We start from the raw sequence: 12,071 nt of genomic DNA on the forward strand, positions 1-12,071 counted from the left end.
GCCAGACTGTTAAAAGAAGAAGCTCGTGAGGGGAGTGATGAGCACCAATTTTATTAAAAAATGGTCTTCAAATGACATCTTTTCAGATGTAACGGCTGCTCCGTCGGTGCCAGTTTATCGAGGTGTGACACACGAGGCTAATGCTAATTTACAAAGGTGACGACCCCTGTTCAACAAATTCTTTAGATTTTTAAGGAAAGCTTTTGATTCGGGTTTTAATCACCACAAGATGGTTCAACTCACACCTGCTTTGGACCAACCTGGAGCAAACGGAGCCAGAGGAAAACCTTGTGAAGAAGCTGTATTTTCAGAATACTTCTTCATTTACATTGATATCAAACATCCTGAAATTTGGTTGGTTTCCTTTATGTGTCTTATTTTCCTTCATTTTATGTAAAAAATGGTTACTTATTCCAATCTTATCCAAATGCAGAAGAAGCGTTTGGTTTGTCCATCATGGGGCACCGTAGTAACATTGAGAGGGACCAGCCTGCAGCATCTTTGGATATAAATGGCTTGTTCTCGGGTAATCGCAGCAGTTCTTATTTCACAGGGTGCATTTGTGTTGTTTCCATGCTGATGAACTCTCACTGTGTTGGTCGACTGACCTCTTTGGGTTAAAGTGCGACAGATTGTTCTGACATTTACATTCCCACAGGGTGAATGCTACTCATTTTGGTGATCAAGGGAGATTTTCTTCTGCATTTTGTTCAAATAATCATCGTATCCACAAGATTAACCCAAAAAAACTGCCATAAAATCTAAATTTCTGTCTGATGACTTGTGTTATCTCCGTATTCTTGATTCTTTTTTATTTTTAAACACAACCCATCAGGCTGAAACGCAGCAAACGGATAAAACTAACTCTGCTCAGACGTCTGTCTTCCCCCAGCTGGTTCGAACACATGGCTGCACTATGGATTTCTTTACAGCTTCTTTAAACTACTGTCAGCCTGAGATATTCGGCAACGGAGCAGTGGTGACGATGAGCAGGTTTGTTTTTAATGAGCGTCCTACTGAAAGGTCAGCAGGGTTAGAGGTGTTTTAATACCCGAGGAAGAATCTAGACAACTTGTTTCTATTTGAACTTCTCTAAACAAATTCGGTTTAGACAAAATGGATCCACATGAGTTACAAGAGATGTGGTAGACTTTCCCACAGTGTTTCATTTTACGACGGCCTGCCTTAAAGTTTACAGCTGCGTGCTTTGATAGGTTGTTGGATGCCCCGGAGACGAAGATGTGAGCAGGATAGGAGACTTGGTGGCAGGTCGAACTGACCTCATTTAGTTATTTTACCCCTATCTAATGCTCTTGTTCTGACGGCTGGAGAAACAGCAGCTCACCAAATTGTCACATTTGAGTTTTATACAAAGACTTTTGTAAAAAAATGTTTTGTTTTGCTCAGATTTCGCAATTCTCTTTTAAATCCAGGACCACATGTATCATGGGAGAAAGACTAGAGCATAATGAGAAGAAAAACGGCATGAAGCAGTTAACTGGATTACTCAGCATTGAGCAACAAGTGTATTGTGGCTGAAGAATGAGTCATGTTTCTGTTTTCTAATCTTGTTTCAATTACAACTAATGTAACTTTGTGACTTTTATCTTTTGTTGTTGTAGTTTATGCAGTTTTTGGGCTCTTTCTGTGAAGTAGTTCCAGTCTGTAAAGGGAGTCCTTCCCATCGCAGGATTATATTTCTTGTAAATGAAGTGGAAAATTAGATAATTGCCTCCAAAGAACACTGAGACTAGTGATCAAATAAAGAGTAACTGCAGCTTATTCTGATCAAAGTAGACGCAAATCTTAACGTTTCTTCGTGCGGAAGATTAACGACGCCTTTCTTTTTCTTAAATTCAACCACATCGGTGTTGTTCCTGTCGGTGTTTGGGACTGATTTGCTCTTGTCTCGTGCCTTTGAAGGTCCATCTGACCTCAGGAGCTGAGTGATGGGAATGCAGCCCCGCAGGCCAAGTCACGCAACTCTGCAAAACCCCCGAGTTTTACAGCCAGGATGTTCTTACCTCCACTTTTCATGTAAAAAATGTTGAGAGGTTCTGGGTCGCATTAGACACGTGCTTCTCCTTCAAACGCCTCTGAGCACAGAGGTGGGATGCTGCAGGTTTAATTGTCTGCCATCCTTTGTTTCCTGTGTTAAAATCAAACAAATCGTGATTCTTGAAGAGTTTCACAGCCACCTACCGTGTTGCGCGAACACCCCTAATTGCACGACCCACAGCAGCGCCACGCGTAAATATCCAAGAACCGAACCAAGTGCGCAACAGTCCATGGCTGAGGCTTCGGGTTAAGCAGACGCAGCGGGCTCGCTTCAGTCGCCAGGTCCCATTGGAAGTTTGGAGAAATGTTAGAAACAGAACAGCCTACACTTTCCTTTCCTTCACTTTTGGTAATTAAAGCAAGTCTCCGCTCACCGGAGACTGTTTTCCTGTGCGGAACGCGCAGGATGACGAGGCGTAGCAGAGGGGGGAGGAGGGTGGATCCTCACAACAAAAGACCCTCTCAAAACATCGCGTGGATACAAATCTATCAATCAGGCATCCCGAAGCGTTTTAATCAGAGCTGGAGACCCTCCGCAGCGTCTCCATCACGGTTCCGTCCTGAATAAACACGTTCCGCTCGGTGCGCTTCCGAGCTTCAAGGACCGATTAGACTCACGTTTGGAAGCGCGAAGACACAGAGCCGACAGTTTAAAATGAAGATTCAGTCAGGAGAAAGGAATCAGACATACAGCTCAGAGCAGCTTCCACGTGTTTAAGTGTCAAGTTTGTGCAAAGGACCCAGAATGAAGTGACTCCTCTGTCACCCAGTGAAGAAGTCTGAGTTTATCCATGTGCTCACAGCGTGTAAAGAAAGAAAGAAAGAAAGAAGAAATAGCAGAAACCAGTGTAAATATCTTATTGTTTTGTGCTTTTTAATGTAACCGGACTTAGACTCAACTTAAACGCACATTTAATCCTGAGCTTTTCTGATCAGAAATTCCAGAAATGCGTCCATCTTTTCCTTGATCTGACAGGATTAGCATCAGCAAATGACAGGCAGCCTCCTCTGAACCTTTAGTCTCTTCATGTGACTGAAGGCGGTTTGTGACTGAGCTGATTTCCCTGCAGGGGGAGCGTGAACCTGCAGAGCTGAAACAGAGGTCAGCCTCCCCAGTGTAGAGTAAATATCAGGTGCTGGAAGCCGCAGAGAAAACTACATACCTTTCCACTAAATAAGAGACCTAAGTGGGGCAGCAGGTGTTCTGCAGGAGCCTTTTCATTGAACTTCCCTTTAACTCTGTGAGAAAGGCTCACGGATAGATGTTCATTACGGAAGCCTCGTGTTGTAAAGGCCACTTTATAGTGAGAGACTTTCTGGGAAAGTTGACCCAGAGCTCTTAAAATTCTGATTAAGTCCCCAAGATTTTCAGACTGAGAACTTCTAATGACAAATAATCGTTTTTTAAGTGATGAGAAACGTCAGAATTGATTGTTGATGAATGGAAAATAGATTAAACACTCAAATATTTACTTAAAATCTAAAGACTTTTATTTGTATTGAGTCAGTTTTTCAAAAACACAGAAGCAAAGTAAGAGTCAGAATATTTTAATACTTAAATAAAAAAACCAAGTCTTAAATTTAATAAAAATGATCAAACGAGGGAAATTAATCTAAAACGACTTGCTTGGATGATCAAAATAATGAGAAACTTCACAAGAAATGAACCAAGTATCTGAAAAATATTGACTCTGTTTTACAGAATAATCAGAAAACCTTTTAAAAATGATAATTTCTCTGAATATCGGCTCAGTTTCTCTGAATAATGAGAATCTTCTTCACTATGATAAAGACCTGGCAGGTTCTAACTGTCCACCTTTCTGGAAGTTCTTTGGTCTTTTTATTGTACATCTGAGTGTATTTTGTCATTGAAAAGCAACTATTTGTGGTTGTTTTGCATTTCTGCTCCATTCTTATGTTTGTCACCATTCTGTGTCTCTTTTTAAGTGGTTTTGTGTCTCATTTGAAACCTTCTGTGTCTGAAATTGGGTCATATTGGGTTCAGCATTATTGTTTTAGGCCTCAGTTTTCCTGTTTGTTTCTTTCTGCAGACATTTGTGTTCCTTTCTGATTGCTTTGTGTCTGACTTTGGTTATTTTACATCTGTTTGTGGTCATTTTTACAATTGTTTCACATCAACATTTGTGTCTCTTGTGGATGTATTTTGGTCTTTTTTGTTGGTGTCTTTATTGGTTTACAGTAAAAATGATTTAGTGTATCACATATTTTCCTTCAAAGAAACCATGTTTTTGTTTGACCTTAAAGATGCGACTGAAGGTCAGCGCCTTCCATGCTGGTTAAAGCAGGACTGGGTGGACTTCCTGAAACTAAATCTCCTCAGCAGGGACGACTCATGGCACAAAACCATCCAGCACAGATGCTTCGATCTCTCAGGGCCTTCGAGATATGTTGGTGAATATGTGGTTAGTGTTTATATCTCACCTCAGACGTGGTGATAAACGTATTTTGATGTACAGTTGAGGTTGAAATCAGTGATGGATGATGTATTCTCGTACAGAAGTTCATAAAGAAGAAACCGACCAGCTGATGGAAATAAGGAATTAATGATTCTGTTAAATAAATTATGAAAATAAAGAAATATGTAGAGAAATTCACATTTATAACACATTTATTTAAAGATAAAAATCTATGAAATGCTTTTGATTGATCTCATTGATTACATTTTGGGTTTATTACCTCCTTTATTTTCTTTTTTTCTGACACACTTATAGTTCAGCGTTTAGGAAGGTGAAGATGTTGGCAGGTTTTCTTCAGATGTGCCACGTAAAGACATTTTTATCTGTGTTTTTTCCAGATATTCAGACAGAAATGAACACGCTTTTGGACTAAAATCTCTCACAGAATACGTTGTCATGCTGGAAGACGACAGAAATTAGAAGCCGACAGCCAACATCCTGCCACCCTGCTCTGAAGCTTCTCCCGTCCTGTAACTCAGCACCTGTCCACCACCGCCTCGGTCTCATTACGCTGCAGCCTCGCTGCTGAAGAGGAGCGAGGACATTATCTGCTGCCTGCTTTGAAGCCCTGAGAAACGACAAGGGGGGAGGTTTCAGCGCCGCCTCCTGAGCACTTCCAGATGTCACACATCCTCATTTTACTGAGAGAACAACAAGGGAGGAGCAGGCTGGAGGCCTGTCAGCTGTGGCCGTGCCCTCAAACATCTTGGGACCACATTGTTTCTGCACAAACTGTCAGTTTGTGCTTGCCTGCTCTCGCTTGGAAAGTAGCTCCACTGTCCTGATGTTTCATGATCATCTTTAAAGTGGAACGGAGCCTGTTTTTGGGTGCTTTGTTTGTTGGTCTATTTTAAAGGAGTTGCAACAAATGAATTGGTGATAATTCTAAAAATGGAGCTCATCTTCAAAATGGGGACAGGCAGGGATCTGTGAGAGGGGTCAGAGGTCAAGCGGCTCGACCCAGAGGGAATTTCTGTGGTTTTTACGACTGGTGTGAGGCTCCAGGTCATGGTCATTTCACAGGTCATACACGTATGTGAGAGCTCAGTCACTCAAGAGACAAAACTGAAACTGTTCCATATTTCACATCTGTAAGAGGCTAAAGTATCTCAATCTTTTCTGTTCACCGTTGAGGTGAAATTAGAGGAGTTTCTTCAGCTGAGGGGATGACGATCAGCTTTGAGAACAAGGATCTCGCGCCTCACGTGTTTGTGTAAGCGTGTGATGACTCAAACGGAGGAGATTTCTGGGCAGAAATGAAGATGTCGACGCTCCTCAGGCTGAAAAAGGTTACGATCCGTCCCTAAAGACTTTCTAAACTTTCAGAAAACCTGTTGAAATCTGTCTTTCTGGTGAAATGGAAGTGTCCTTGCAGTGGCTCCAGTTTCAATGAGGGGGCTGCACAGCTCCCTTCTTTACATAAACACATTTAAAGAGTCTGACATGGAGGCTCTGAAACTCTTAAAGATATCTGAAATCTTCAGCAGGCTGGTCAAAAACAGGTAAATCTGCTCCAACACAACCTGCAGGAAGCAGTGTTATGACTTCCCCTCAGAGGTAGTTGGTGAACTCAAAAACTTGGTGTTTTGGGGTTTTTTCTTGTTACTTTTGGTAAGAAATTGGTCTTCGCTTCACAGAGTCCAGGCTCAAAACCACCTACTAACCTACTCCTTCCACATTTATGTCCAATACAGATTTATGACCCACGAATTTCTTTGCAACATGTCCAACTGCCTCCCCGGGAAGTTTACACCAGGCTGCAGGAGAGGACTCTGACCGGTTGTTAAGCGTCTGATCCAGGAGGAGCAGAGTGGTTTTCATCCAGGTCGAGGAACCGGATCTTTACCCTCACAGAGTAACTAAGAGATTCGATGGAGTTCCACCATCCAGTCTGCGTGTTGCTGGAAGAGGCTTAATGACCAAAGCAAAAGCTGTGTCCACATTCTGGGCTGCAGGTTGAACTCGTTTCCACGTTGGACTCCAGGGCTGCCCTTCGTCACCGATCCTGTTTGTGATTCTCAGGGACAGGATGTCGAGGCGTAGTCGTGGAAAGCAGGGGGTCTGGTTTGGGAACCTCAGGGTTACATCTCTGCATTTTGTGCACGATGTGGTTCTGTTTTCAATCCAGGATCTTCAGTGCAGCTCACAGCTGAGTGCGGTAGTTTTTCTTGAGACATTTTCTGCATTTTCACTCATTTTCAGTGGACTGGTGTCTTTTTTTTTTTTTTGCTTATGTTGAACCACTTAACTCTGACCTTTGACCCATTCAGGCAGAAAAAAGGCTCCTAACTCAAGGGATGAACCAGTGTTGTGTCGACACATAACAGACAACTTAGCAAAGAAGCCATTTTAAACTGGATCTTTAGGCACTTTGTCACAAAGACACATCATTTGTTCCCATTTCTTTAGCTGCATCTATGAAAAACAGCAAAGAAAACACAGTTTGACAGACAGAAAATAGGATTTCTGCAGCAACAAGGTGATTCCCAAAGAGCTATTAGCTGAAAACTTGGCATATCTCAGCATGGTGTGCAGTGTGTCCTTAAAACATTTGAGGAAACTGGACAAGTGGAGGACAAAAGAAGAAGTGTCAGGCCTAAAAAACTATCTACAGCAGATGAACAGGATCTGAAAGTGATGTCCTTAAGAAAGAGGAAAAAATCCAGCTGTGACCTGACAGGACCTGAGAGATGCATCTGGACCTTCAGCTGATCCATCTACTGTTGGCCCAAGCCTCATCAGAAATGGGCTCCATGGAAGGGTGGCTGTCAAGAAGCCGTTCTTAAGGAAGGGAAACAGGGAGAAAAGGCTGAGCTGTGCCAAATGACACAAGAAGTGGACTGAAAATCAGTGGCAACAGGTCTTATGGAGGGATGAATCCTCCCCAGAGCCCGGACCTCAACATTATTGAAGCAGTGTGGGATCATCTGACAGAGAACGGAACAAAAGGCAGCCCACATCCAAAGAAGAGCTTTGGGATGTCCTTCAAGAAGCCTGGAGAACTATTCCTGAAGACTCCTTAAAGAAAGGACAGAAAGCTGGTCTCAGAGGGTTCAGGCTGAGTTGGAGAATAAAGGAGCTCAGACCAGAGATTCACTTTAAAGCTGCTGAGAACTGAGAAAAACTCTGTTTTTGTCTTACTGTCAGTAAACTACTGAACCTGTTTCCTGATTCATTTCATCTATAACCTTTTCTAAAACGCACAGCAGCTCTCCTTCAATCTACAACATGATTTCAGTGACTGATAAATGTAGAATTAAATTTATTCAGACCAGTGTTCCTGAACGCACCATCTGAGATTCTCTTTAAAACCCTAAAAATGTTGTGAAACTGTTTCTCTTAATGTGGGAGTGTTTTTTGTACAGCAGAAGACCCGATTTGGAGTCTGTATATGAGCTGCTGGGCCTCCCTGAGGCCTGCTGTCACATTCATCCTGCAGGTCAGAGTATAGCGAGACCTTCTAAACCTTAAAAGCTTTGGCTTTTCTCACTCTGTCATGTTTGGTTAGGAGACATTTCCCAGAGAGTGAGGTGTCTCTGAGTCGGTGTCAGTTTGCTGCGAGGAAAGGGCCTGTTTTATCCCTGAATGGGTGATTACAGTAAACACACCGCTCATCACCACTGTACAGGCTCATCTTCATCTCTTCTTAAATGCAGGATGAAAAACAAACTGCTCCTGGAAACCGAGCCGCCAGTTCCAGGGTGCTTTTTTCTTAAAGATCTTAAAGGTTTCAGCGTGGGCAGATATGTTCTACGTTACAAAACGTAACTATTTCCAATAAAACAGTTAAAAGAAATAGAAATTGTGTGTATTTTACAGGTTCTAGTCCAGTGTGTGGGTGGAAAATATCACCTTCAGCAGCTAACGTGATGAAATGAAAGCTGACGGCTTGGTGAACTGTGAGGAAGGAGTGAATAATGAGGTGGAAGAAGAGGAAGCTGAGGACCAACTCAAGGCCACTTTGGTGGTGGAAGTCAACATTTTTACACAGGGACTGAATCGCTAAGGTTTGTTATGGTGTTTAGCCACATTTATTTCATTGTAAAAAGAAAGTAGTCGTCCCTAGAATCATATTATAGCAAGAAGAAGAGTTATTTTCTCGTGTTTTCTTTAGATTTAAAGCGTGTAGATTGTCGTGTTGTAGGAAGCCACTGTTGGTCCGTTTTTCTGTGTTTTGGTACATTTTTCAAAGCAAAGATTATGAGATGTTTACAACATTTGACTGGTGTTTAAAGTGCCTTTTTTTTGTTCAAATGGCTGTTACAGGTGCACCTGGATCCAGCACCAGCGCACATCTGTTCATCTTCAACAGTGAAAACACCAACATGTGGCTCCAGTTGCTGCTTCAGCCTCTAAAATATCCAACTCTGTCATTATCGAAGATTAGATTTCAGTTAAAAGATTCTTCAACTGTTTTCTTTATTGTTCAGAGTCGATATAAAGTCTCTCAACTCGCATGACAACACCTCGCTGCCATCTAGTGGATATTAGCAAGAAGCATCACCCAACCCAGCTTTGCCTGTGGCGATAAACTGGCTGTGAAATGGACTTCCTGGGTTATCCATGTTGCCCATGAGATTAGGTCCCCCCCCAATGTTGACTCCATGGTTACGGCCTTGGCTCTAATGGCTGCCAGGTGGGCCTTTTGTGTGTTTCCTCGTTCATTTTCTAAAGCCAAATGGACCCTGTTTGTATTCCCCCTGTTGAGCGATCACACAACTTTCCCAGCACTCACTCAGGTGGGCACACCTGGATTTTCCCACATGGATTTGACCTTTTTACACGTATATTTTCAGCCTTGTTTGATTAGCGAAATGCAGATACAAAAACAGATTTGGTCCTTTCCCAAGTCCCCCCTTGGCCCCTTTTCTGTTGGGGATCAACCCTTTAAAACTGGGGCATTGGGAGCTATTTGGGTGGCTTGATGCTAAACTAAAAGGTGCAGCTTACCTCTGCAGATCAGAGAGTTGGGTCCAAAACAAGGAACTGGGACTGGCTGAGGGGGAAGGCCAGCACCCGTCCCTGTGGTTTTCCCAGGGACAACTTGCCCTTTTTAAATGGGGGCACAGAAGTTGTGGTCACCCAAATGTCTCTGTTTAAAGCCTGTTTGATCGCCTCTCATGGGGCGCCTTCACCCTGAGGAGCAGGAGGAAAAGGCCGAGGCAGCTCAGGACAGGAAGTGGGATTTGGAATAAATAAAGTCTCTCAGAATCAGATGCCTTTCGTGTCTTGTATGCATGTAAACAATGTCCATCCTTCTGTTACTGGCCTTATTCACATCTTATACTGAAACAAGGCCATGTTTGAACTACTTTTCCATGGTTTTTCTTTTTTCCTTTGCTTCTTCAGTTTAGTGACGCCACCTTCAGGACAGACAGATGCTCTGCTGCTGGGGAGGCCGAGTGCGCCTCAACACCACATTTCTCTCAGAGACACAACTGCTAACATGTAGTCCATGAACTGAGCTGTCAAATTAAAAAAATGTCGAGCTGTCCTTGTGGATCTGATCGTATCTCCAAGTAAAAACAAAACAACCAACATCAATCATGTGAACTGGGAATATTTTAGATGCAAAAATAGTCAATTTCTTAAGAAAAATGCATTATTATAAACATAAATATAGGATCAACACTAACATAAAAAAAACCCGCTTCGTATTATTTGGGAAGCTTTTATTTTATGTCCTTACCGGAAGTGATGTGTAATGGCGTCACTGCTGACTTGACAGACACTTTGCATCTGTCTCTATGCTGCCCTCCTGTGGCCATAAGCTGTAACTACACCTTCAGTCAGGATGAACATTGAAATGTGGGAAATCTTTATAAAATAAGGTTTTATGATGGAAAAGAGCAGTTATATCAATATTTGAACAACACTGTCATATTTAGTTAAGATTATGAATGCTGGAGTTTTACCACAGCTTACATTTCTTATCATTATTCAGTGAAGATGGATCGATGGAAAGTAGGACCAGTTTCAAACCTGCACAGTAACTGTTAAAAGCCTTTAAGGATGAAACTCCTCGTAAAGATTGTTGTACTTTGTCAGTTTGAATGTTTTACTGAAAGCATTGTTGTCCCGTTGTGTCTGAAATGGAGTGAAATCTGTTTGTTATAAAGTCATTTTGTTCATATGATGAAGGCAACCAGCTGCAGTCCACAGATTCAGTCTTTATACTGTGAGCAGGGCGTTTCTGCCCTCTAGCGGCCACAGATGGTATCTACAGAAAAGGTAAAGCTGGAGATATTACAAATGACTGACACTTCCTGTAAGACTTTCAAAATAAATTATATTAACGCTGTGCTGCACTTAACAGACGTAACATAAAGCTATTTGATCTGATAACAGCGGAGAATTGTTTTACGGATTAGTGACTGAATGTAAATAAATTGGTGGCCTCTTTGTGTGAAAGGCGCAGTTTTTTCCTTCAAGTGTAAACCAAGCTACAGTTAGCGCTAGCTAGTTAACGGCAGTTAGCATCTTTGTTTTCTCTGCTTCTATTCAGCTGAAATGATGAGTCCAAAAATGAGTGAATGTGGAGCTAAATCGTGGCTACTTCATGTGACAGTAAATTTAAACAGAACAGACTTTATATTTCTCGCTGTACCGTGGTTCTGGTAATCTAACTTCCGGTTAAATCAGAAAGCACTGATTAATGTAGCTGCGCAGTTTAACCGCTAGAGGGCAGTAATAAACGGCCATTTTATTTGGGCTCTGATCGGTCCCACATTCATTCTGCAGCAGGACAACCGGCCCAAACATCCAGCCAGAGGAATAAAGAACTATCTTCAGTCGCCAGAAAAGGGTTTTCTGTTCAGAATGAGTGATTTGTCCGTTTGCAGACTGTCTGATCTCAGAGGATCCTCTCTGGAGACTGGACTCTCAGGTCTTTATCTGGATACAGAGCATGAGACAGAACAGTCCCAACCCAACACAGCTGAACAAACCAAAGACAGTTGATGAGCAAAGCTGCTTCCCAGGAAACATTAAAACACTGTGGTCATCAGTCTCAGGTACAAAGTGCCAAGAAAAGCAGCTCAAACCAGCAGAGCCGTAACTCAGAGGCTCAATAAACTGCTTTGGGACTCGGAGCTCATAGGTTCAAGTCCTGTGAGCTGCTTAAAGAGTTTAAAAGTCTTCAGGTTTTAGAGGCCAAAGTAAAGAGTGAAAAGCTTTAAGGTGGAAAGTCTCTGGTTTAATGGCTCAAACTGAGCAGCTTTTAGTTTGTGAAGACGACAAAGCTTAGAGGAATAAACTCTGCAGTTCAGCATCCGAACAGAAGGATGGAAGCAGCTCAGAAAGGAGGCTGAAGCTGTGGTTTGGAGGCTCAGGTGCATACGGAGCAGCTTCTGGGAGCAGGGGGGGGGTTCAACTCCTGGGGATGGCTTTTATAGAAGGAGGCAGGTTGTTCAGCTCAGAGTCGGCTGGGCTTTCTGAAGCCAAAATAAAAAGAGAAACTTTAGGATTCAACCTTTCAGTGAGTAGCTGAACAGCTCAGGCTGTTGGGTGAAAGCTTTGAGCCTCTGAGACGTGGAA

The 12,071-nt window shown here is 42.5% G+C and overlaps 1 protein-coding gene across 1 annotated transcript in view; it reads right to left on the reverse strand.

Moving 5' to 3' along the window:
- Positions 1–2,421, reverse strand: part of LOC140282819 (von Willebrand factor D and EGF domain-containing protein) — a 32,093-nt gene extending 29,672 nt beyond the window's left edge. The window contains exon 1 of the mRNA XM_072377424.1: positions 2,203–2,421. Coding sequence (XP_072233525.1) covers positions 2,203–2,290 — 88 coding nt within the window. The 5' untranslated portion in view covers positions 2,291–2,421. The remainder of the gene's footprint in view (positions 1–2,202) is intronic.
- Between the last annotated feature and the right edge of the window lie 9,650 nt (positions 2,422–12,071).

This window comes from Leuresthes tenuis, unplaced genomic scaffold, assembly GCF_036924035.1.
Source record: "Leuresthes tenuis unplaced genomic scaffold, fLeuTen1.0.hap1 SCAF_1, whole genome shotgun sequence".
Classification (NCBI taxonomy): Eukaryota; Metazoa; Chordata; class Actinopteri; order Atheriniformes; family Atherinopsidae; genus Leuresthes; species Leuresthes tenuis.